The 26,895-nt window shown below is 37.7% G+C and overlaps 3 protein-coding genes across 3 annotated transcripts; 2 read left to right on the forward strand and 1 right to left on the reverse strand.

Moving 5' to 3' along the window:
* Nucleotides 1-1,896: 1,896 nt before the first annotated feature.
* LOC128500495 (olfactory receptor 1G1-like) lies at nt 1,897-2,823 on the forward strand. Its single transcript, XM_053469659.1, has one exon. It carries the CDS (start codon nt 1,897-1,899, stop codon nt 2,821-2,823), a length of 927 nt encoding a protein of 308 aa, XP_053325634.1.
* Nucleotides 2,824-6,451: 3,628 nt separating this feature from the next.
* On the forward strand, nt 6,452-7,378 carry LOC128500497 (olfactory receptor 1G1-like). Its single transcript, XM_053469660.1, has one exon. The coding sequence runs from the start codon at nt 6,452-6,454 to the stop codon at nt 7,376-7,378; it is 927 nt and encodes a 308-aa protein (XP_053325635.1).
* Nucleotides 7,379-12,765: 5,387 nt separating this feature from the next.
* On the reverse strand, nt 12,766-22,647 carry TNNC1 (troponin C1, slow skeletal and cardiac type). Its single transcript, XM_053469034.1, has 6 exons — nt 22,520-22,647; nt 16,438-16,468; nt 15,147-15,293; nt 14,688-14,802; nt 14,046-14,182; nt 12,766-13,231 (listed from the first exon to the last, which is right to left on the reverse strand). The coding sequence occupies exons 1-6, from the start codon at nt 22,541-22,543 to the stop codon at nt 13,200-13,202; spliced, it is 486 nt and encodes a 161-aa protein (XP_053325009.1). The 5' UTR covers nt 22,544-22,647; the 3' UTR covers nt 12,766-13,199.
* Between the last annotated feature and the right edge of the window lie 4,248 nt (nt 22,648-26,895).

Here is a 26,895-nt window from a genome sequence, read left to right on the forward strand (position 1 = left end):
TGAATGAATGAATGAATGGAATTACAGAAGTCTTTGTTAGAGATGATTTATAGGCTCTGACTCATATGAAAAATCATGTATTATAAAATTTAGCTGTTTGTTTTTATGATTGGAAAAATAATTAATATAAATTTTAAAAAATAATGGCATACTAATAATGAGCAAACATTAACATGTTATTATTTTAAAAACAGTATTACATTTGATATATAATTTTGTCTTAAATGTAATTTCAGAATGTTACCCAATGATCCTAAAAATAAATGGTATTTTAAAACTATAATAAATTGCTCGGTTTTAATTAATACCATGAGACGTTTAAGTTGGGAATTGTGGAGCAGAAGGCTACGCCCGTCACAGCATATTTTGTCCGCTGTGTAAAATGCTGTATTATATAAGGAGTCGGCAAAATCCTTTAAATTGGGATAAACAGCATCGAGCTGTGTTTGTGAGGGTACATTTCCATCTTATAATGTCATAGAAAACAGAATGCTACTATGAAACAATGAGAAACTTAACGAAAGTGACATAATTTCTCCAGACCATCCAAAGACCCTATATACTCTATTTTCTTTTTTCCCTTATCTGTTCAATGACTGTTATATCAAACGTCCTCACTTTTTTCTTGGCCATATGGGATCCTAAGCTTCACACCCCAATGTATTTCTTTCTTGGAAACCTGGCATTTTTCATCAGTTTCATCAGTCACTGCACCAAGGATGATCTATAACTAAATATCCATATTTTGGCAGCTGTGAAAGTATGCTTGGCAAGGTATTGGTGGAAACCAGACATTCTTTTTTGGTACGAAAAACAATCAAATCTCGTATAAATATGAAATGGAAAAGTACTTTTATGCAGTCTATTCTAATATAGATAAATATATATATTATATTTGGTCTCCTTGGCTCTTACCTCAGAGGCTAAATCTGACCTAAACAGACATATTACTTTATTAACTAATGTTTATTTATATAAATGCTATTTCTTCCTTTCTTGTCCTTTTTGATATAGCCACCGATACCATCAATCATAAATTATAATTATAAAATAATGAAGTACTGCTTTTAAAGAAGGCTATGGTGAAAATTTGAGATCTAGCACATGTTTTTTACACGGCCCAAACTGTTCGATGTATTGCCTGGTGCTGGTATGTAATTACAGGGAAAAGCAAGATTTCTGAATGATAAATTAAAAGAAGAACATCTAGTTTAGCAGACAAGCTTACATGCTACTCAGGCCGATATTTTTACTATATTTTATTTCGACCTTTAAGGATCCTCTTATGGGAAATTAACATCTTTCTGCTATGGACCTTAACTCATTTAATGCTCCTTGTTGAACAAGCTTTTTTCCATACAACTGGTGTGAATGAATGAATGGAATTAGAGAAGTATTTGTTAAAGACGATTCATGGGCTCTAACTCATACGATTAATCATGTTTATTAAATTTAGCAGTTGTAAATCAGATTCTCTGTATGTATACAAATTTTTCAGAACCTTCTATAGAGATGTATGAATGTGTATTTTTATGATTAGAAAACTAATAAATGTTATTTGATAATTTGTAATTTGATAATGGCATAATAATAATGAACAAACATTAAAATGTTATTGTTTAAAAGAAAACAGTTTTACTTTTGATATATATTTTGGTTACCCAATGATTCCTTTATTCCATGACAATTAATGGTATTTTGAAACTATAATGAATTGCTTGATTTTAATTATTACCATGAGACGTTTAAGTTGGGAATTGTGGAGCAGTCCGTTGTGTAAAATGTGTAAAATGTTGTTTTATATAAGGGGTTTGCAGATAAATCCTTCATCACCAAACTGTGTTTGTGAGGGTAAATTGTAAAAAGTCATAGAATATGGAATCCTACCATGAAACAATGGGGAACTTAACTAAAGTGACAACATTTTTCCTGACCAGGGTATCAGACTATCCACAGATCTTATATACTCTATTTTCTTTTTTCCTGATCATCTACTCAATGACTGTTATATTAAACGTCCTCATTATTTTTTTGGCCATGTGGGATCCCAAGCTTCACACCCCAATGTATTTCTTTCTTGGAAACCTAGCATTTTTGGATATATCATTTTCATCAGTCACTGCACCAAGGATGATCTATGACCTCATCACCACCGGAAATGTAATATCTTTCCCTGCTTGTATGACCCAAGTTTTTTTCTTCATTTATTTTCCCACCTGTGAAATATTCCTGCTGGCAGCTATGTCCTATGACAGATATGTTGCCGTGTGTCACCCCTTGCACTACACTCAGATCATGTCTTGGAAAGTCTGTGCTCAGCTGGTATCTGTAGTTTGGACTTTTAGCTTACTTTACTCCTTGATACATTCACTGTGTACCCTAAGGCTGACATTCTGCAATTACAACACTATTCATAATTTTTTATGCGACCTTCCCCATTTGTTCCAGATCTCGTGTACAGACACCTATATGAATGTTCTAGTTATACTTATTCTAGGGGGAGGTCTTGGCATTCTAGCCTTTTCTATAACATTCCTTCCATATATGCGTATTTTCCTCGCTCTCATCAGAATAAAGACAAACTATGGAAAGCGGAAGGCTTTCTCCACCTGCACGTCTCACCTTGCCGTGGTCTTTTTATTCTATGGTTCCATTGTCTTCATCTATTTCGTCCCCTCCACAAGTTATATGTTTACTGTAAACAAAGTGGTGTCTGTAAATTACGCTATAATTAACCCTTTGCTAAATCCTCTGATCTACAGTGTGAGGAATCAGGATCTGAAGGCAGCACTTAGAAGGTTTTTGAGTTATAGATCATTCTAAAAAGGTACCAATTAACCAAGGTTTAAGTCTCCCTTTGCTCTTGGTTCTTTAGATATCTTTGTAAAGTTCCTTCTGGTTATTTTGCTACATTTTTCCAGGAAAGAGTTGTTAAATCTGCATTGGTGCGACTGTATCTGTTTATATCCATAAATAAAATCACTTACATAGTTTTTCCATACGCTGTTTGTTATTTCTTGGGCAAACTATGTGGGTACACGCTCTTCGTATCGCTGAGTAAGGTACAAGTATAAGACATATTACAGCTGTTACAATAGCGTTTGCATCTGATGTGCTGCTACCTAATCACTTACGCTCACCCTTAGACCCTGTAGAATATTTCACTTTTCATAATCGTCCTCAAGACTCTCCTCACTCAAGCCTGCATGCTCAGTCGTGTAGTTCCTTGGAAAAAGAACTGAGAATAATTGAATCCTAGCAATAATATGCGGTAATCAGGCCCGGACTGGCCATCGGACCGGATTCACATAGGGGCTGATGGAGCTCGTGCGCGAGCCGGGGAAGCCGGGGAGGCAGGAATCCAACAGAGTCACGTACGTGATGTACGTTACATGACCCTGCTGCGCATCTGCTTCCCCTGTGCAGTAGAACAGGTTGGTCTGCGAGCGGCACATACTTTTACATCTTCAGTTGTTCAGGTAATGGGAGGCTGTATGAAGGAGTATTTGAGATTGAGTGAGTGAATTAATGAGTATCTGTGAAGGAGTGAGTGAGTGAATGAATGTTTGTGAATGAGTATATGTAAATGAGTATCTGAACAAGGGAATTGATGAGTATCAATGTATGAATGAATATCTGAATGAGTGAATGATTATCTGTGAATTAGTGAATAAATATTTGTGAATTAATATGTGTGTGTGATAGCATGGATGTGTAAGGGGGGGGAAGATGCCACAGGCGGGCTGTTAAAGTGGCAAAGATGCCACAGGCAGGCTGTTTTGGGGCCAAAGATGCCACAGGCAGGCTGTTTTGGTGCCAAAGATGCCACAGGCAGGCTGTTTTGGGGGCAAAGATGCCACAGGCGGGCTGTTTTGGGGGCAAAGATGGCAAGTCCTATTCTTCCAATCTGGGTCCTAGGCAGATCTGGGTGCCAGGTCTGATTTGATATGGCTGGCATAAATACACAATGTGGGGCTGGCTGATGGGGCAATACGCAAGGGTGTGGGGGCATTAATTCACAAGCGGGTGCTGGCTGGGGCTTCACATAAATCAATACTAAAGTGGGGCTGGCTGGGGGCATAAATACACAATGGGGGGCTCTCTTGAGTGCATAAATACACGTGGGGGCTGGCAGCATCAATACACAAGAGGGCCAGCTGCGGCCATCACATAAATCAATACCAAAGGGAAAGCGTCCGTGGAAACCCTCCGGATGCGGGTGTCAGTGTGGCAGAGCCTGTCCTGGGGTGTTTGTGTTTGAGTGTCGGTGTGCCAGAGCCTGCCCTGGTGTGTGTACGAACACAGAAAAGAACCCCAGCACTCCAATCAGCTTACAATCCTTACGTTACTCTATTCAGAGAAAGCAAAACAAAAAAAGCAACATTTCGGCAAAACAGGGCCTTTGATAAGCTCTAAAGGCACTGTTTGGCCAAAACGTGGCTTTTTTGTTTTGCATTCTCTGAATAAAGTAACCTAAGGACTGGAAGCTGATAGGAATGCTGGGATTCTTTTCTGTGTTTGTATACTTCAAGAGGGTTTATGCTGTCCCTTTTTTCCTGCTAGCACCCAGCTTCCTGGGAGTTGAGTGCTGAACCATTTTTTCTTTCTTAACTGTCCTGGTTTGTGTCTGGTGTTGGTGTGGCAAAGCCTGTCCTGGTGTGTGTTTGGGTGTCGGTGTTGCAGAGCCTGTCCTGGTGTGTGTGTTTAGTTATCGGTTTCCTTAATTTAAAGTAGGAACTATTTCATTTTTACTTATCCAGAAATAAAATGCCCTCCTGAATTTGTAGTGACTACAGGAAACAAAACATTCAAGGCCCTGAAATCCTTTAGTGGAAAAGTTAAGGTATTGTGTTATTTACTCTATAATATTTATTTCAAGGATTAGTCGCACTAAATTGTGGCTTCAGGCTTCCCATGTTGAATGACCGAGTATTATGTATGTGTATGTACATTTTTGTTTTTTCATAAAAATGGGCTGCTCAGTCTGAAATGCCTGGGCCTATTTTTTGTCCCAGTCCGGGCCTGGCGGTAATCATTATGTCCATGCCTACAGGAGTCATCAAAGGGCTTGTGGGGGCTAGTTTCTGCTGTTGCTGGTCTGCCTGGCAGACCACCAGCAGCAGAGCCCCGTACAAAACAGGAATTAACCCCTAAAATGCCGCGATCATAGCATTGAAGGGGTTAATGCTGCACTGTCGCTCTCATGGAGCGATCAGGCAGCAGGGGGGTGTTGTGTTAATCAACACACAACCCCCTTTCCTGAAGCTGCCTGTGGCAGCTGAAAACGCGATTGCTGGTTTTCCTGCAATCGCGTTTTCAGCCTACAGAATCACTCCGTCGGAGTGATCACAGGCTCAGAGTGGCTGTGCTGGTCTTCCTAGACACCTGGGCAGACAGCAACAGCAGCGCCCCCGTGATCACCAAGATTGTGGCGATGTGGGGGCGTTTTTGGGGGATGACGTACCTGGTACGTCCCGGTCTGCAGGAAGTACCAGGTATGTCTCAGCACGGAAGGGGTTAAAGACGATTCATGGGCTCTAACTCATTAATCATGTTTATTAAATTTATCAGTTGTAAATCAGATTCTCTGTATGTATACTGTTAGAATATTCTTTGTCTTGAATATCTAAGCTTCTCCAGTGATCAAACAGCAATCAAGACCACAGCTTCAAAGTCTATTAATTAGGTTTATTCGATGACAAATTATCAATTCATACAATACCAATGCTGGAACAAATGTTGATAAAAGGTACTGTAGGCTTAGTATCTTGGTGAGATGAAGATGAGAGCGTGGAAAGAGACCTTATCCTTGTCGTCATGCCAATTTTTTACCCCTTTACATTTGGTTAGGGTATACGTAACGGAATCCTATTGGAACAGTAATATGATACACCGGCATTCCACAGAAGACCCTCTAAACTACGTCACTTAATTGATACCATATGTTCCTAGCACTCAAGTTGCATTCAGGCCTAAAATGTGCAGAACAAAATAAAAGTATAAAAATGATTTCTTACATTTACTAATTGTTCAGAACCTTCTATAGAGATGTGTGAATGTGTATTTTTTTGTATTAGAAAACTAATAAATATAAATAAAAAATTAAAGTGATAATGGCATAATAATAATGAACAACCATTAAAATGTTATTGTTTTAAAAAACAGTTTTACTTTTGATATATGTTTTCGTTACCCAATGATTCCTTTATTCCATGACAATAAATGGTATTTTAAAACTATAATAAATTGCTTAGTTTTAATTAATACCATGAGACGTTTAAGTTGGGAATTGTGGAGCAGAAGGCTATGCCCGACAGTATATTTTGTCCGTTGTGTAAAATGTTGTTTTATATAAGGAGTTGGCAGATAAATCCTTAATCACCGAACTGTGTTTGTGAGGGTAAATTTGTATTGTATAAAGTCATAGAATACGGAATCCTACCATGAAACAATGGGGAACTTAACTAAAGTGACAACATTTTTCCTGACCAGGGTATCAGACTATCCACAGATCCTATATACTCTATTTTCTTTTTTCCTGATCATCTACTCAATGACTGTTATATTAAACGTCCTCATTATTTTTTTGGCCATGTGGGATCCCAAGCTTCACACCCCAATGTATTTCTTTCTTGGAAACCTGGCATTTTTGGATATATCATTTTCATCAGTCACTGCACCAAGGATGATCTATGACCTCATCACCACCGAAAATGTAATATCTTTCCCTGCTTGTATGACCCAAGTTTTTTTCTTCATTTATTTGCCCACCTGTGAATTATTCCTGCTGGCAGCTATGTCCTATGACAGATATGTTGCCGTGTGTCACCCCTTGCACTACACTCAGATCATGTCTTGGAAAGTCTGTGCTCAGCTGGTATCTGTAATTTGGACTTTTAGCTTACTTTACTCCTTGATACATTCACTGTGTACCCTAAGGCTGACATTCTGCAATTACAACACTATTCATAATTTTTTATGCGACCTTCCCCATTTGTTCCAGATCTCGTGTACAGACACCTATATGAATGTTCTAGTTATACTTATTCTAGGGGGAGGTCTTGGCATTCTAGCCTTTTCTATAACATTCCTTCCATATATGCGTATTTTCCTCGCTCTCATCAGAATAAAGACAAACTATGGAAAGCGGAAGGCTTTCTCCACCTGCACGTCTCACCTTGCCGTGGTCTTTTTATTCTATGGTTCCATTGTCTTCATCTATTTCGTCCCCTCCACAAGTGATATGTTTACTGTAAACAAAGTGGTGTCTGTAAATTACGCTATAATTAACCCTTTGCTAAATCCTCTGATCTACAGTGTGAGGAATCAGGATCTGAAGGCAGCACTTAGAAGGTTTTTGAGTTATAGATCATTCTAAAATGGTACCAATTAACCAAGGTTTAAGTCTCCCTTTGCTCTTGGTTCTTTAGATATCTTTGTCAAGTTCCTTCTGGTTATTTTGCTACATTTTTCCAGGAAAGAGTTGTTAAATCTGCATTGGTGTGACTGTATCTGTTTATATCCATAAATAAAATCACTTACATAGTTTTTCCATACGCTGTTTGTTATTTCTTGGGCAAACTATGTGGGTGCACGCTCTTCGTATCGCTGAGTAAGGTACAAGTATAAGACATATTACAGCTGTTACAATAGCGTTTGCATCGGATGTGCTGCTACCTAATCACTTACGCTCACCCTTAGACCCTGTAGAATATTTTACTTTTCATAATCGCCCTCAAGACTCTCCTCATTCAAGCCTGCATGCTCAGTCGTGTAGCTCCTAGGAAAAAGAACGGAGAATAATTAAATCCTAGCATTAATGTGCGGTAATCATTATGTTACGGGTATAGAGAAATCATTTACTGATTATGTGACTTGGAAAATCTGCCCATTGAGTCGGGAACCCTGGGGGTTGAAGTGAAGACCAAAATTGTGGTACATTAGAAGAATGTTCTGCTTGCTTCTTCTTCCATACCCCCACCTCCATCATCTCTATAATAGAAGCACGGCAGAGAGATTTAAATGCATTTTTTAAGATTTAAATGTTTATTGCAAGTCTGTTTTTAAGATAAACAATGTAAAATGTTTGGTAAAAAGGTCACAGTACATTAATCATGATTTATTCATAAAGCTAAGTAAAATTCTTACCTGCTCCGACTCACCAGGGAGAGCATACTGGACTGTATTTTCTTTATATTCATATCAACCAAAGATATTTCACTTTGCTTTTGGAAAAAGGTGTTAGTTTTTTTTTCAACCTGGGATGTTCCTTAAATATGCATTTTTTACAGAGAATTTTATTTTTCGCTTACTTTTGCCGCATCCCAACAAATTAATACATTTGATAAATTTCACATAAGTCAGAACACTGAATAATTTTCCGTTTTAGGGCGTAAAGTTTATTTTTGGGCTATTCTGAGATCTGATTTTGAACACTGTATCACTGTTTTTATATTTAAGGTTGTTTTTAATGTTTTTTGCAGCCCATTTACTTCCTAGCTTTACATTTTATTTATTAAACTATTAATAAATTATATTTATAAGTTTACTGTTTTTTCAAATCAAATCCAAGGACACGGTTTAAAGCTTTTTAAATATGATTACAGGTAAATGAGGTATAAACTGTATTGGGTGAAATAAAAAAGAAACATAATAAAAGGAAGGATAATCAGGAAATAAGTTGTTGTCTGAACTATAAACAGAACATAACCAAATAATTTTGTGACATTCAATATCAATGGTGTTATCAATTATAAGTGTAATATTAAAATATTATAATGTAATGTCATTGGTTAATTAAAGTAACTTTAATAGCATTTAACTGCATTTAAAGAAAAAGAACCAGGTACCTTTAGAAATTAAATTTAGATTTAAGAGGGTTTGTTACCTGGGCAACTTATTCTAAGCTATTGTATGCTACTAAATGGACAGAGGGTGTTTTTTAAAAAAAAAAAAAAAACTGTCTGCGCTTCTTACCCTAATAAAGTTGGCAACAAATATATAAACATAATATAAATGAGAGGTTTTGGTTATATGAACTGGCCAAAGCATAATTAAGCTCACCCGCCACGTCAAGGCACACTCTCAATAGGGTGAGAACCTACTCTCACCTCCTACATAGTGGGCACACAAATCAGTTTATACTGCTACCAAAACCTTATTAATGTGTTGGGGGAGGTGCAATTAAACCTCCTCCCTATTAACCCCTGGACAGCAAGAGGGTGTTTTTAGCTGAAATATATATATTTCTTTGTTATATAAAATAACAAATGCCACACCCCTAACATATTTCACGTGTGCTCTATTCAAGGTTGTGAATATACGCAGAATTAATACACTATGACATTCCAAAAGCCAACTAAAGTATTTTCCACTTTGAACCACTAGAGGGCGCTGCTTCCACATATTGGTAGCTGAGACCACTGACCTGCGTCTACAATGCATTCCATGCCTATAGTCTTTTAAAGCCCCCCACAATCAAAATATATTTTTTTTCATTTTAAGATAAATATATATCCGTAAAAATACTTTTCTAACCCATGTAAATGCTCATTTTAGAGACAAATCTGAATAAAACAAGGGAGGGCAAAACATGACCCTTATATTGCCCACCAATATAAATAAAAACTCAGGACACCAAAATGGAATTTTCCGCAGCATTTATTTATGAAACAATACTTTAAACATTAACATGCGGAACAAGTAAACAAAAGGCTGCCTCTGTGTCCACCTTTGCCATCATGGTCTCTGTTTCTGGCTCTTGTACCAAATTAATCACCTTTTCCAATGATGACCAATCATTAACGGAATTACGTTTTGGAAAATATAAATGATATATTAGGTGGTTTTCCATTGTCCTTTTGTAGGCACAAGACCCAAAGGAGATACTATTAAATCTAAATTTGGTAATTCACTAGAGGGACCAGCTAGCCAACCCAATTCCAACTCTTTTTTTTTTAGTTTAACAGTCACAACCTGAGGGTGCTCTAAGGTAGACTTTAAATTCTTAACAACAAAACCTTTTAATTCCCCATCAAAACAGGAATTATAAAATCAAACCATTCATATAGTCATTCTGCAGCTTCTTGATCCAGATACCTAAGAAGCCACAAATGGATTGTGGCTACCTTCAATGGGGACTGAGATTAAAGAAAATCAATGTTTCTAAAACCTAGAGACATTACCAGATTTAACCTTTTATAGGTTATTCCATGTAGTTCTATTGATATGCACATGTGAAAACCTATGTAAACTTATGTTATGAGGGTTATATAATAAAATATAAACTGAACACAAAGTAAGAATGGCACAGGGGGTAGATGGTTTTCAGTAGACAGATCCCCTTTATTTCCCCTATTTAAACCAAGAATAAATATGAATACCAATAATAATATAATTATTAATGAAAAATAAGCAAACCAAACCTGACAACCTTCTTGTCTTTACCTAATACATCCTTTGTCCTTATGCCTTATGACTTTGTGAGGACATTTATGTTTAGATTTCAAGTCAATTTTAGTTTTTTTTCCATGTGGTGTTCATTAGCAAAACGAATCTCAGACTGCGGTAATTAAACACAGTCATGCCACAAACCATTCCAGACATGCTTCTTTTAGCACGCCAATCCCAGCAATAGCCTAGAAGGCACGTGTGGCTATTTGCCTTTCACAGAAGTGTTAAATGTCAAAACTAGCTGGAGGATGAGACCTCTATAGTCCTAAAAAAAAAACTGGACGGTATTGTCATAAAAAAACGCTTTACGAAACTCGCAATGTGTATTAACACGTAAGAAGGAATTTTTTAAGGAATTGTTTAAATGGATAAAAAGCTTCAAAATTAGAAATAATCTTATATTAATAGTCATTATTAGGGCACATATGTTTCTTATGCAAATGTAAAGCCTGAAATTGTACTCAAAGATACAAAAGCCTTCTAGGGAGAAGTCTGCAAACTTTTTGTATTATGAATTAAGGACTATTTTAATACAAAAAATACTTTTCTACAGAAATTATAAATCCCTTATATGAATATTTACATTAGGAGAGAAAAATGTAATAAATATTGGTTTAGAATGCTGATTTATTTCTGAGCAACTGCCCTAGTTTATATACGCAGCCCCGTAATATAGTTTTTATGGGGGACCAGAGCGAGGTCCATGGCAGGTAAGTTACTCACAGCGCAACGGGAAACCATAGTTATATTTGCTGTAGTTTGATTTAGTCGACGACCCTTTGACTAGTTTACACACCTAGGAAAACTTATTTCCCCTATATAATAAAAAACATTAAAAGAGTTACAAAAACTAAATAACAACTCCCGCCCCTGTCCCTTTGTATCCAAAACATGTATTTGTGTTGTACATGATATAGAAAGTGACGGCAGATAAGAACCTTTTGGCCCATCCAATATAGATTGTAGATGAAGCCCATGTAGGTAACACCACGCAACCTATAGCAGGGTTCCACAATTATACTAAAGTCATCATCACCATCATTCTGGCGTAGGGTCATGGTGACCTGGCTAATCTCTTATATTACATACTGAAGTCTCCAAGCTTTGCAGAATGTTTACTCTAAAGAGATGGTTATTACTGCCTTCTTTTCATTTGCTATAACATCAACCTGCTTGGAGAAAATGCATTGGGAGCGTTCCACATCGACAGATGACAGAATACAGGTTTATGAATGATATCTCTAGGAATCAACCCATTCATAAAGTGTATTATTTTTTTATTCATCTGTTTGTAACCCGACTGAAAGTCTCATGTGTTTATTTCTATAGACATATATGTGTGTGTTATACATTGGTCACCAGATAGATGAGCCTTGCCTGTTCCAGCCCAACTCATTTAACTAAGACATCTTGCTGACTTTATCTGCCGAGGATTCTTTAGTAACTATCCAGCAATACTCAAAAAAATACACACATTACAGTACACTAATAGTTAAAGTTTTGCCTAATGTAGGCACTTTAAAAAATGTTCTTCAGGTCCCTTACAAAAAAATACTGCAGTTTTTTGGACATGAAAAAACTGCAAAACTGCACTTTTACTGCAGTATTACTGCACATTTACTGCAGTTTTACTGCATTTGTACTTCACTGTACTGCAGTTTTACTGCATATTTACCGCACTTTTTTTTTATACTGCAAACCTACAGTTGTACTTCAATGTACTGCAGCTTTATTGCATTTGTACTTCCGTACAAAAATAACTGCAGTACAGTGAAGTACAAATTCAGTAAAACTGCAGTAAATGTGCAGTAAAAGTGCAGTATTGCAGTTTTTTCATGTCCAAAAAACTGCAGTATTACTTCAGAAAAACTGCAGTATTTTTTTCGTAAGGGGTTCGTTTTGGGATCTTGTCACTAAAACCCGAGTTCAGTCAATAGTGTGTAATTGTTGAGTATGGTTGGGTCATCAGTAAAGAATACTTAGCAGATAAAGTTATTATGATGTCTTGGTTAATTGAGTTTGGTCAGGACTTCTATCTTCCCAGTTTTATCTAAAACCTTAATAACAATAATAATAATAATAATAATAATAATAATACCAAGTAAGTGGAAAGTTTTATGTTAAGTAAGGTGTTGAATTCAAGTTTCCCACAATTTAAGCTAGTGTCCATATCTTGGTACTTTATCAGGTTGAGTTACCAGGGACCTTATTTCTAGTTTTAAAGTCCACCTCGTACTGAAATGCCATTTCCACTCATGTACGGTACAGAAATATTTTCCCCACGTAAATTATAACAGACAACGTCAAAGTGGATATTTGCAAATTGGTTTATTAGCTGTTCAGAATATTTTAATACCACGTAATATGCTGATTATCGTTTGTTGCCAATGATTAAACCCACGCCATATTTTGTTGGTGTAACATAGTGTTCAACCCTCTTGCTGTCGAAGGGTTAAGAAGTAAACATCTTTGTACATATTTGCAGACCGACATGGTAATTATAATACAATATAAAATTTAAATAAATTCCTACATATGAAGTAGGGACAGAGATGCGTCACCCAAGACAATATTGCAAAAAGAGGAGAGCTAAAAACGGGATGAAAGTAATGAAATTAGTAGTAAATCTGAAAATGCTTTTATTTTTCTTTGCTCGCTTTTCACTTTTTTATTTGGATGCAGTTTGGGATTTAGTCCAGAAATCTTGAAACAAGAGGGTGCTTATATTTGTTGCGGTAATCTCGCATTTATTCAACTCCCTTCATGAATTCCAGGAATTCTACAAAGAAACAGAAATAAACAATGTGTTAGTTTTAAAAGTGACTGATTCTGCAACTTACACTCATTTAATTCAAAGATGTATGTGTAGAAGATGGAATTTGAGACAATGCTACTAGCCTTTAGCGTTTGATATCCGAACATATTTTATACTGTGACTAAATGGTGTATAAAACACCTAAACAGGCTTGTGGGCCAGTAGCCGGTAGGGTCCAATATTCACCGGTACTACTGCTCCAGTGTGGGGGCCGCTCGCGGGATACGTGTGGCCTCATGTTATGGAAATGTGCAGCCTTGCATATCCAGCCGGCGGCCGCATGTACATCATTTGGCAGCTGCTGGCCAAAGCTGATTAGTCGAGCCCAATCCAGTCTCTTCTTTGCTTAAACAAAAGTAGTCTAATCCAGACTCTTTCCTTCAGGAACAATGATAGGTTGTGTCTCAAGCCCGGTACAAACTCATACACAACCACAAAAAAGACACACTGACTACCTCATATATTGCCTGTACTGAGACCCTTGGCCTGTGGATTTTCCTCATACTTTGTCCTCTTGGCCTCCTAAATAACAGCTCTGGTCTGTGGCACGCTTGAGCTTCATTTAATGAGCTGCCTACATCATAATTGGTGTTAACAAGGGGTTGAAAATGCAAGATGGCGATTCAGCTACATGTCTGAAAACAAGTTAGTGGTCATGGAATCTACACTGTAATGATAATACATACTGAAAGGGTTATCTCCATAAGCCAATGCCAACTAAAGTGAATTCTTCCAGCTGGCCTTAGATTGACCAAGTTGTGGATGAGTTCCTACTTACCGTCATAATCAATTCTGCCATCGTTATTTTTGTCCCCATCTCTCATCAGTTCCTCGATGTCATCTTCAGTGATCGTTTCCCCAGTAGCTTCCAGCATGATCTTTAACTCATCAAGGTCAATATATCCATCAGCATTTCTGCAAAGTTAGATAAAATTTTGTTAAAGGGTCTTCATATTACCTGAGAAAATAAACACCTGCATATAACAAATTCTTTTTAAGCAGGGCCCTCCTGACCTTTTGTTTCTGTAAGTCCAAAATGTAATATACTCTGATAACGCAAGCCAATCTGTTATATGAATACACGTGATTGATGCGCTTGGTTATCATATTAGTCTGGCTGGCTGTCATCACTTGTGAGACAGTCCGCTGCAATCAGAAGCATCAAGTAGTGGCGCACATGGATAATGTTCTATACCATCATGAAAGACTTTAAAGAACACTTTATGATGGCGTGGAATAGCCAAACGATGTGAATGGGTTAAAAATAGAAATACTGTTCTGCTGTACTGAAAATGAATGTTTTTGTAGACGTCTAGTGTAAGCAATAACTGAGCATAGCTAAACTGTTCATAAGTTTGTAACCAAGAGTATAAATAATTCAGTTAACATTTCCTTTTTATATTGGATACAATATTATTACTTGTCAAACATCCGGAACAGGTCTGATAACTCTTCTTCTGATTTTCCTTTGCTGTCATCTTTCATACACCGGACCATCATGACCAAGAACTCATCAAAGTCTACCGTGCCGCTCCCTGAGGTTAAAATGTTTTAATTAGAACCATTCCAATCGCAGTAGCTTAGATATACTTTATTGTAGAGGAAATTCCAACTACAAATGGTGTAACGCAGATAATTTTTTTAATTAAAAGCCATGTACTTTTTTTTTTTACTAGGTTAACAAGTAGTTCTATCACTATAGCAATCAATGGTATGGTCCAATGAATAGGAATATGCCAGTAGTTGCCATGGTAATGACACCAGTTTAAGACCAGTGAAATAGCCCCTTTATTTATATATATATATATACATAATATTATAAACCATAGAACTATGATTATTGAACATTGAAAGTGCTAAAACTGTTGCAAATACTAACCGTCTTCATCCACCTCATCTATCATCTCCTGCAGCTCCTCTGGGGTGGGGTTCTGACCAAGCATTCTCATCACCTTTCCCAATTCCTTTGTACTGATGCAACCATCTTCTGCATCTTGTACGAAAATATCAAAAGCTGCCCTGAATTCTGTCACAAAAGAAAAAATGAATGTACAATCACCTAAGAACAAAGATGAAGGCTTTATTTTGCATTGGATTTACTTCAAAACAGGGCTGCACAACTCCAGTCCTTGAGGGCCTCCAACAGGCCCCAATAGTTTAATATTCCAACTTGAGCATCTCCATTAAGTATCTATGAAACACTTGTTTTTAGGCAGAGATACGGCCTTCGAGGACTAGATTTGTGCAGATCTGATAAATGTGTAGTATGATTAGTTCCGTGTCTGCATATAAATCAAGTGTATAAGGACCATGTTATGATGCATTTCGTGCAATGCTATGAAAAATGTCAGAAGCAAACAGGTTTAAAGAACTTCTCTAATATATACAGCTGCTGATATGGTGAACGTATGTAATGTAAGTACTTCTCAAGATGCTTGCAATAGGAGATACTTTGTATGCCTTTTACTTCACTGAGGTTAGTTTCAAGGTTAGGCAAAACTAAAATTAGACGTTTCCATATGGTAGGATTTTAAAAAGGCATTGGCTGTTACTACATAGTGGTCCATACTGCCTAACAACGCGAGTGGCCATAAAGAGACAATTATTGGGGAGTACAAAATATATGTATAGTTGAATAAGAATAGATTAAAAATGTGTATTATGTGCACATAATTGTGACTTTTATGGCTTTAGAACACTGGAATATGCTCATACTGTGTAAAAAATTCTAGAGAGACATCCGAGCAAGAAATATGGACAGAGGGACTTAAGTCTCAAAGACGGACTGTCCTTCATCAAGCTGTTACGTCCCTTTATATTTAACCTCTGCCAGACATTTGTAATAATTTAATACAGGGACATAATGGAAGGTTAATTGGTTTGGATATTTGTCGGTTATTTGTGTTATGTGCCACAAATCCTGAAAGTTCACTGCCTATCCTATTAACATCGTTTATTTCAAGCAGTTTGTGGTCTGTTTAGAGTCTCTTCCAGATCTTTCACAGAGGTGGAAAACGTACTTATGATGGCCACACTAGGCCAGTTAGCAGACATTAGGGGGGAGCAATTACCCAAGGAAGACTGGAGCAATTGCCATTTTAATGAGTAGACCCAAAGAGAAGTGTAATACATAAAAAAATATACACTTCATATTTTAGAGGGATTTTTACCATTTTTCTGCTCCTCTGTAAGTTGTTCCACCTGGAAGGAAGACAAGAAATCTATGAATGAAATGGGTTCTTGACTCATCACAGTTAAAAGAATTATTTCCACACCTATTAATATTTTAAGACAGAATACATTCATCTTAGACGGATAATTTCCAGATAAAAAGTTTAAATAGGCTAATTTACAAAACTGAAATACAGACTCTATCTGAAATATAGACTACAGTAGCTAGGCGGTGTTATAATATAGAAAACAAAATACTATTCAACTTGTATACACTTAGACAAACCTATTATAAAAAAAACCAAAACTGTTTCGCATGGGAACATGATAAGAGTAGTCAAATCAAACACAATTCCCCTGATAAATTTGTATTGATCAGCTCGTATCCCAGGTAATGTTGAATATTAAAACATTTAGAGATGATTGATCATTAAACCGGAGTAAATGAAGAGAAAGGACATAGCATAACTCATCAATGAAAATGCTCCTTTATTCCAGACCGAAATGTCTCCTGCTTTATGCAGGAATAAACTGCCATTTTTATTGAGGAGGTGTGCGATGTCCTTTTCCTGATGGGTATATTATATATCGGGACGAAGCAAAGTCCTTGGAATACTTGCACTCTTATACGAGTGTTGGAGTATATGCCTGATTTTGTGAAGTGCCCGCTTACATTCTAAAAGTCCGTCAAACACTGCCATTCACCATGCTTTCCCACAAACACATACCAAGTACTGATGTTAGATAGATGAAGGAATTAGAAACACTTCAACAAACGTGAGCAGAGAAAAATGACTAGTCTAATAATAATAATAATAATAATAGTCTACCAAACATTATACATACAAAACATTCACATTTTATTTTACTAATCTTCTACAAGTTTCTACGCCACAGATGGAGTGGATTAGAGTTATTGTTGAGCTCTGACAAACCCCTACTCCAGTAGCGCAGGTCCTTCTGGATGTGTGCAAAGACCCAAACACCGTACAGGAGAAGCCAACTGTAATGGGCTTAGCTTTGGGACGCTGTCCCACACCCAATTCTGGTGTTGTATGGCAGTATACTTTAGCCCAGCATTGCATAAAATCAAAGTTATTATACATTTTGGAAAGGTGTACTAATTCCTATCCTTTTAGAAAACTCCTTTGAACGTTCCGTTTCATGTGGGTCCATTGTTATTTTCTTGGTAAAGACAAAAGTCTACAGCAAAATATTTTATTTCTATAGAAAGTAAAATTGCTGTTTTTGGTGCTGTTTTTTTTTAAAAAAAAGTCATCCCTAACCCTTAAATATATTGTAAAGTACAAATGATGGCCCTAAAAATCTCCATATAAAGCCTTTAACTGATACAGCAGCTGTACCTGTGTCAATGTAAAGATACCACTTCGACATTCAGAGATAACAGATCATTGGAGTCATTTTTAGAATGTATGATAACAGAAGTACCTATATTTTAAGAGTGTAATGAGATATAAACTGTACATTCAACTACATGAAATACATTCGTTATTTGTAGAATTGCATTGTATAAGGATTTTGCCCCAAAAATGTGTTGCCTAAAAAAAAGACTATGTTACTTTTTTATTATATTTTATAGTATATTTTACCTAATTTTTTTAATATAATTTTTTTTCTTTAAATTTTACATTTATTTTTCTAATTGTGCTTTTCTTTCTTTCATTGTTATCTATACAATGGTCATTCTTTGAAAATTCTATTTTTAAGGTTCAGGGTGGAGACCTACTCACAAAATTAAAATCATTTCATATAAATCTATGTAAATATTTTTTCTCATTTTATATTATACCTAATTGTCTTAAAAACAGACCCTTCTTCTATGATAGATGGAAAGTCCTTCTTTGATAGAAAAAAAACATTGTTTGTGGTTTTCCTATTCCTGCATAAGGATATTTAAAGAGCTAAATCCAATCATGGACAAAGGAATGATACATGACGAGTCTTTGCATTTTAGAGAGCAATGTGAATTCTGACTGTCATGAGTATTCGGATTTAAAAAGAAAAAAAAAACAGCTGTAGTATTTTATTGTCTTGGCCTTCACACCGAGATTCATGGGGCTCTGGGTAAGTTTAGAAGCGTATGCCTGTTGCCACTTTTGTAGGTTTGAAGTAACCTGATCTCAGTTGCATGTAGTCTATAATTAGCCGCTAGATACAGGAGTAGGAGAGAGAAAGATAAAGTATTTGATTGTTCCCTGTATCTCCACAGCGCTGGCATTTAAACCTTAGGCCTTTTATCTGCTCCAAACACTTATGTTTGGCACTGGTATTAGCATTGTGATTGAATCATGAAATTCAATCTAAATTTAGCTGTGTCTGCTCATTGCCTTTTGTAGGCATGGCTTGGAGTTGCCACCTTTGGGTAACAAAAGGGGTGGGTGACATCTCTAGGGGTGGGTGACATCTCTTGTCATCTCTGTGAAATACCGAGTATCTTCCGTCTTTTGTTTTAATAGCTTGCTACTATATATGTTAAATACACAGATCACCAATTGTCCATCATGTCAATAATGATATTTGTCGGACTGGGGACCAATCACAGTTGGTCTTATTAGCAGGATGTATCTGTCGATATATAGCATTCTGGTCTTGAAAGCCCTTTAGGTTCACTGGTAGACAACCACGTGTGACAGGTGCTGTGGTACCCTATGCAGTGGCTTTTAACACTAAAAGAGCCATAAATGTGAGCGAGACATTCTATGGAGGCCTTCAACTTGTTCTAAAATTGATTCTAATAGCTTCATTATTCTGCAAGCTACATAACAAATACTGCATTAACCTACAAGGCAGGCAATGACTTATCCTCCAATGTTTCACACGCTGTATCCTATGGCAAAGTCTCACCGATTATGATTGTGAAATATTAATTGGAACGCTAGGACTGACACTACATTACGAAAGGTCTGCCTCAGAAGATTTCAGTTACTTATAGCCCACGTGCTTTGGTTTTATCGGTGTAATCATTTCGATATATTATTTAGTTTAAAAGTAGTTATTTCAGCTTCCTCAAAAGAGTAGCGGTAACTTTATAAAGAATGGAAAGCTAAAATGGCTGCTCCCGTGGCATACGCATAAACTGGAAATATTTTAATTTGGAAACACTGTTATTTGGTGTACAAATATAGGATTTGACAAAGTAACAACTGAATTTAACAGGATAGATGAAATTCTTCATCCTGCCCCAACGCATTGTGCGGTCATCCTGCAAGGTAAATATCTCGCATTGGATCGATCTGCAGGCTGCTAGACAATATTTTAATTGCATGAGAGGGCAAATCTCACTACCCAGCACTCCATCATGGTCCATCATGGTCATTCATCTCTGGAAATGCCCCATATATCAATCATTCAAAAAATATGCTCTCTATTTAGAACCAGGGCTATGTGTGACATTTCATGGATGAACCAGCTGTTTCTGAATAATGCCATTGGGTATCCAAGTCTGCATTTCTATTGTTCCTCGGGCCTATTGTTCCAATCCAAGCTACTATATATAGCAAGAGAATTCATACACTTTATATCTCGAATGGAGGTGCAGACAGCAGGGGCACATTCCTCGACTTCAAATCATTCTTGTTATATGGAGCTCAGACAAAGTGATAGCATCGTTGCATTATAGACAATCAACCTGCAGGCATGCATTGTTATTTTTAAGAACTTGGCTTTAAAAGGGCATGTTTTGTTGGATTTATTTCTCGGATGAAAATGTACTTATAACACAGTGGAAAATCGATGAAGTGCTTAATCGGCATCTTTTAAACCTAAATTAAGCCAAAATGAATGATTTCCAAAACAATTTACATAAAATGGAAATTAGGAGGAAGGAAGTAATATATTTTTATGTTATACCTTTTATAATGTTTAACATTATTGAATTACCAGTGAACCATAAATTGCAGATAACATAAAATTCAGATTTGTGCTTTTAGATTTCATTGTTGTTCTAGTGGGTTATTGCCATAGAGAAGTGTGTATCCCTGTGGTTGCCAAATTGGCCCTTATAAACAGGTCTTTCAGTAGTGGACTTCAGCATGAGAATAACTAGAATATATAGATTATATATATATATATATATATATATATATATATAAATAATTACGGAGGTAAAGTTTTACATGGAGGATGTGGCAATCACATTCAAATATTCATTGTGTATTCTGAAAGCTGAAAACAAGGTATAGATGTTTCACTATTTAAAGCCCCATATTAATCCAGGTGTTAATAGTCCATCCATCATTAACTCAACCAACCACACGCTTGTCCTTGTAAAATGGTAAATCTATGGTATGTGGGGCTGGTCGTGTAATAAATGTCATCCTTCAGAATGTGAACCCCTAAAAATAACTTGTGTATAAGCGAAGGCATCCACAGAAAATGTTCTAGCTGAGGACAAGCACTAAATAAAAGTTACTAATGTTGACCTGAAAACATCTAAGGTGGATCTAGGCATACTACATGGGACACCAGAAGGCTGCGGGTAACTACAGAATTTTAGAATGCCAAAATTCCATGGAGGGTTAAGTGCACCCTCTAGCTCCACCATGCAATCAGCCATATGAACAGGGTCTTCTGCTACAGCCTCTCTGATACAATTGACAAAATATAATATGATGGACAAGCAAGACGGACAACGCTAACAGAACTTGGCAGGATCCCTCAGCAATGGGTGCTGTTACGTTAAATCTAAGAAAAGAGGGTCAGGATGTTCATAGAAGAAATGTAGTGTTGCATAGGTTTTCAAGACCTCAGATGTGTCTTTTGTGTATTTTGTCTTTAGAAAAAACATCTTCATCCGCTATTGACTTTTATGTGGGGGGGGGGGTAGGCAAAGTACCTGTATTTAGACTGAAGTGTCTATGAAAAAGCTTATGGAGGTCTTATATGTAGCAATATATCACAGCGCTGTACATTGGGTAAACATAAACACAATATAACAAAGAGTGTATCACATAATAATTTGGACCTACGACAACAGAAGGTGAAGAGGGCACTGCTGAAATGGGCTTAGAGGACTTAAGATGCTGTTTCACTTACATAGACCATTAGTGGAGCTCATGTTAAGCAGAAAGGCTTTAACAGATCGGTCATTGTGCTTTTTTAATCTGAAAGTACTTTTAAGATGTGTTTTGGTTTCTATAGCAGCAACCTATCAGGCTCTCTTTTTGTGTCACATGATAATTAAGCATTCCTAGAAAAAAGAGGATTTAGGCAATATTTTACATGGTTAAAAATGTAGAACTGGGGAAGTTTTGGGGAAAGAGTGCTAGAAATGATGTTTCCAATGCTGCGATTATTTATGAGGATGTTAAATTAAGCAGAGCAGGTGGAACAGAAACGTTAAGTCCAACGTCCTTCACAAAGAAAAGCAGTGCCTACCCCTGCGTCGCACAAGTCAGCTCGTTACAATCACACAAGTCAGTTGCTGTGCAGGTCAGTGAGATTTGAAGGTCATTAGCCAGTCTGAGTGCCAGGCATATCTGGTTTTGTGGGATGTTGATTTACAATGCATGGGCCACACGTTATGTGTATGTAACATGTCAAATGTATATGTCGGTCTGTGCCTGCATACCACATCCATAAAAAGTCAAATACAGTATTGCGTGTGATAGCCTTTGATAAAGTCATTGGCTGAATAAAATATAATAAGTTTGGCAATTTAAAAAAACATCAAAGAAAATTCAGAAACAATATATATTTAAAGAGCCTCTAAAATATGTTAATGCTTCAGGAACCATACGATGGTGTAGGAGTGGACATTGAACTTGCATTAGTTGAAGGTATGGATGAATTGATTTAAGTCACTATTATATTTATAATATGAAATTATTGGGAGGGGGGGTTTTTTCAATCTGAGACCAAAAGATAGTAATAAAATCATTCTACTCTAACATGAAACTGTTAGAAATTTATGGAAACCTATAACATAAACATCTATAACAAAAAAGAATGGAATCTATGAATCACTTAAAGGAAATAATAATAATAATAAAAATATATATATATATATATACTGTCTAGAAATGGCCATATCGGATTTAGTGTAAATAATGTGCTACATACCGCTGCCTTGTAAATATCATCCATGGTGAGTGATGCTTGGGTAAGAGCTCCAGAGAGGTGAACTTGTGCAGCTTAGAGGGGATTGCGGAGGCTCTTGCTTTTTATACATGACAAAGGGAGCCTCTTAAAGTGTCACTCACTGGTCACTCCTCCTGAAGACCACATCACCCTACTGATATCTATTAACGGTTTCCATCCTCATCCCCTTGTGAAAACAACAAAGACTAATACCTCCCACTTACAAGAGTGTTTATTTATATACACAGTGGATCCTACACGGTAGATTTCCTTTTGGAGATCTCATTTCTCTGAGTTATAAATACGTTTTATTGTATTTTGATTCATTTAATATAATATTTACTGAATTGCAAAACATAACAGAAAATATTTAGAAGCTATGGGGCTACATATACAAAGTGATTCTAAGGCAAGTCCTATCACCATGGGAACTACGGAAACGTGCCCCCAACCCCAACAGGGCTGGACTGGTGGGAATGACGAGGTGGCACCGGCACTTTAAGGCCAGCAGCTGCCAATCATGTAAGTGCGCCCACCAGTGAGAGATGAGAGGCCAAATGCAATGCCTTCATACCCGCGCAGCGTGCGACTGGGCATTTCTAGTATTGACGTTAAGAGCCAACGGCCCACCAGGCATTCCCAGTCTGGGCTTTTCAACAAAGTTCTATTGGTTGCTATGGTGATAAGCCCACTTTTCAACCTTTGCACTGGAATAACGTTTTGTACATTACCCACACAAGACCAAATTTCTAAGAACATTTTCCGTGGGAATCAGTAAGTGTGACATTTGCTAGACTCCCGTTGTGTTGTGACCTCTGTCTGAAACACCTATAGTTGCATTGAAGGATAAATGTAATGGCCTCCAGCACAGGAGTCCAATAAAAAATATACAACGCATAGACTATCAATCATATTCATGCTCTGTTGCTGCCACCTGTTACTGCTACAGAAATAATCCTCCATTGTTTGGGAACAGCATAATCACAGAAGGTGACATCATTGTAACCCAACACAAAATGGGCTTTAAGTTACATGGACAGCCATGTACTATTTAAGTGGATTTGTCATATTTCCTTCAGAAAGGTGCATACACTCGGTCCTAGATAAAGAACATCCAGGGCCCCCAAGCTCATGGATTTGCCCCCCAACCCCAAAACATGTTGTTGTGTTAATAGTACTGGCTCATGTGATGACCAGATCTGGAACGTTTTACCCAGACTACCAATGACTGGGCATGGCAGTGGTGTGTGATCATGCCCACTCCTTGCACAGGTTCCACTTACGCCCTCCCACTACTGCCTATGTCGCGCCCACTCCCCATTGCTTTAAAGACTAATATCGGCAAAGACAATCTCTGTGTGCACATATCCTCACCCTCTGCTCCAACGCACACCCTCAGAAGAGAGGAAGCCAACCGTGAGAAGTCCCCATATATAATGATAGCATTATATGTGACCTTGAGAAGCACCGACCTTCCAGGTTCAGTAACTCAGACAGCCTGCATGTGGCTGGAGCACCAGGGACCCCTAGAGCTCAGGGCCCCGTACACACATGCCTAGTGTGCTTTATGTAAAAGAATAAGAGTTATAATCTGCTGTGGCTAGAGATACAGTGAAAACCCAGGTTGCCTTAACGAATGAGACATGCATGTCAAAGATTGTCAATTAGGACAAATAACAACAACAAAAAAAACTGTTATATAACTGCAGGTCAGATGGAGCAGAGAGTAATCTGGCAGGGTGAATACCACTTAGATACTAAGTTACAAGCTTGGTGACTAATGGCAACCCTAACAAAAAACGTGGCACAGCACTAAAACACCCATTCATCTCTCAGCAGAAAGTGTGAACAATAGAATGTTTTCTAGCAATGTACCCCCAGGATCATAAGATGGGCACTATATGGTTTGGCGCAGTGGTCTGTATTGGCAGCTATGGCAGTATAGAATCCCTAGGCTAAGGCTAATGGCAAGGCTGGTCCTGGCACATTAAGGACAGAAGCTGTCTGATGACGTAAGTGGGGGCAACAGCTGGATTTGCCAGGAACGTTTTTGCATTCACATAGCGCACGACCAGGCACATCCAGCCATTGACATAGCGTGCGGCCAGACACATCCAGCCATTGACATAGCGTGCGACCAGACACATCCAGCCATTGCTCGCACTCTGCTGCACCCGATCTCCCGCTCCAGTGACAGAGTGTTTGATCCTGTTGGCCGGCATTCACCCGGTGTGCCAGGTAGTCAGTCTTGGCCCGATTAAGACAATAAAATTAGTAAAGAAGGAGATTGCCAACAAGACAAGCTGAGTTCAGTTCTATGCAGGTGAAACAACAGGAAGTCCCGAGTTACACTGACACCTACTGTTCACCGAGTATATTACATGTACTAATGGAATCAATTCTAATATTCTAGTAAGGAAAACAAAATACACAACGTGAGCATGTCTAAAAACAATCCTGCTCTTAATTCATACAAGTTTAAAATGTCCAAAGTATTCTAGAAATTCTAGACGGAGTCATGCAGACACAGACACTTTTTAAATCTTTACTCTCTTTAACTTGGCTTTAGTATGTCTACTTCCTTAGACTGCACAAAGTTGCAAAAATGTGTAATCAACAGGTATTTAAACAGGCCCATGACTGTAAAGTTGGTGCGTGCATTTGTTTTATATTTGTTAGAAACAGGTATAGAACTGTAAAGAAATGGAGCGAATTTAGTAATGAAGATAATGTTGTTGGTCAGCTTCCAAAAATACTTGTCTTTTTTTCAGACCTGTAAGAAGACTTCATTAAAACATTCTCATTTTCAGCCTTCTAGTTACTTAAGTACACTACCGGCCACTAGGTGTTTCAGCCATACCCATTGCTAACAGGTGTATAAAATCTAGCTTATGGTCATCTGAATAGCTCAGTGACTTTGAACATGGCACTGTCATAGGATGCCACCTTCTGCCCTGCTAGATCTGCCCCAGTCCACTGTAAATGCTATTAGTGTGAAGTGGGAAAGTCTAGCAGTAGCCACAGATCAGCCACAACAAAGCCCACACACACTTCCAAAGCAGGGCTGCCGAGTGCTAAAGAGAGAAATGCATAAAATGATCCGTCCTCTGTAGCATCTCTCACTAGAGGGACTCAAACAGCCTCTGGAAGCAGCATCAGGACAATCGCTGTGTGTCAGGAGCTTCATGAAATCTGTTTCCATGGCTGAGCAGCTTCACACAAGCCGAAGATCACTATATGCAATGCCAGTCTTCACCTGGAGTGGTGAAAAGCACACCGCCACCGGACTTTGGAGCAGTGGAAATGTGGTCTCTGGAATCATCAATCAAGCTTCACCATCTAGAAGTCTGATGGACGAATGTGAGTTTGGTGAATGCCAGGAGAGCACTACCTAATGAAATGCATAGTGCCTGCCGCAAAGTTAGGTGGAGGTAGGATAATGGTATAGGGCTGTTTTTCAAGGGTTCAAGCTGGTCCTATTAGTTCCATTAAAGGGTAATGTTAATGAAGTATGGGTCTCCAGCTTGCATATGTGGCAGTCTCAACGCGCACCGATTACATGTTTTGTTGAGCTCAGATGTTACTTATGTGGTGACAAGAGCATTCCGCAACAATTAGGCAAACATTTCTTTTAGAAATACAAGGCTCACCAATCATCGCAGAAGGACCATGGGAAAAAGGCTTTGTATGAAACTAATTCTGTTGGCTACCACAAGATGTCACTCGGTGCCTCTTTTCTGTTTTTTAATTACCTTTAATACACATTGACAAATACTGGTTGCAGAAAATCAAAACCTTTACTTTAGATGGAGGTGTTAGACCACAAAGGGGCAACTGTTCATCCCATGATAACCAATGGAATGTAGCTGATATTTCCCCAATTTTAGCTTGGTACACAATAACCTCCTCTTTTTAACCAATAGCCATGGGTATTTTGGATCCACTGTGTACAAAATCATATCACAATGTATTCCATAAGGTACACACCTGAATTTAATACCCAGAAAAGCATTACATTGGCACATTAACTCTTATTTTACACCACATAACCTTTCAGTACCGCAAACTGGTACATTGATTTTGTAATTTGCGATTAAGCACTTTAAGATGCAAGAGGTGACCAGCCCTGGACTGATCCAAATGCTCATAGTACCCAAGGATGTCATAACGGAGGGTGGAGTAAATGTTTTGTCTCTCTTTGCGCCAGTTCCACCTCTCGCTGCACTGAAATTGCTTTCGGGTTCTTGAGTTACAGCAGCTAAGTATTCAAAAATGCTGTAAGACGTTTCATATTTTAAATTTATGCTGACTGCAAAAATGCCATCATATATTGAGGGAACTCTCGCTGCTATAAGTTG

Source organism: Spea bombifrons, chromosome 6, assembly GCF_027358695.1.
Source record: "Spea bombifrons isolate aSpeBom1 chromosome 6, aSpeBom1.2.pri, whole genome shotgun sequence".
In the NCBI taxonomy this organism is placed as follows: domain Eukaryota; kingdom Metazoa; phylum Chordata; class Amphibia; order Anura; family Pelobatidae; genus Spea; species Spea bombifrons.

Excerpts from the sequence above, each read along its gene's own strand:
- LOC128500495 (XM_053469659.1), top strand. The coding sequence starts at position 1,897 with ATGGGGAACTTAACTAAAGTGACAACATTTTTCCTGACCAGGGTATCA.
- LOC128500497 (XM_053469660.1), top strand. The coding sequence starts at position 6,452 with ATGGGGAACTTAACTAAAGTGACAACATTTTTCCTGACCAGGGTATCA.
- TNNC1 (XM_053469034.1), bottom strand. The coding sequence starts at position 22,543 with ATGGATGATATTTACAAGGCAGCG. Across the intron at positions 15,294-16,437 it reads TACAGAGGAGCAGAAAAATG|AATTCAGGGCAGCTTTTGAT; the intron begins GTAAAAATCCCT and ends CTTTTGTGACAG. Across the intron at positions 14,803-15,146 it reads AGATGAGGTGGATGAAGACG|GGAGCGGCACGGTAGACTTT; the intron begins GTTAGTATTTGC and ends TTTTAACCTCAG.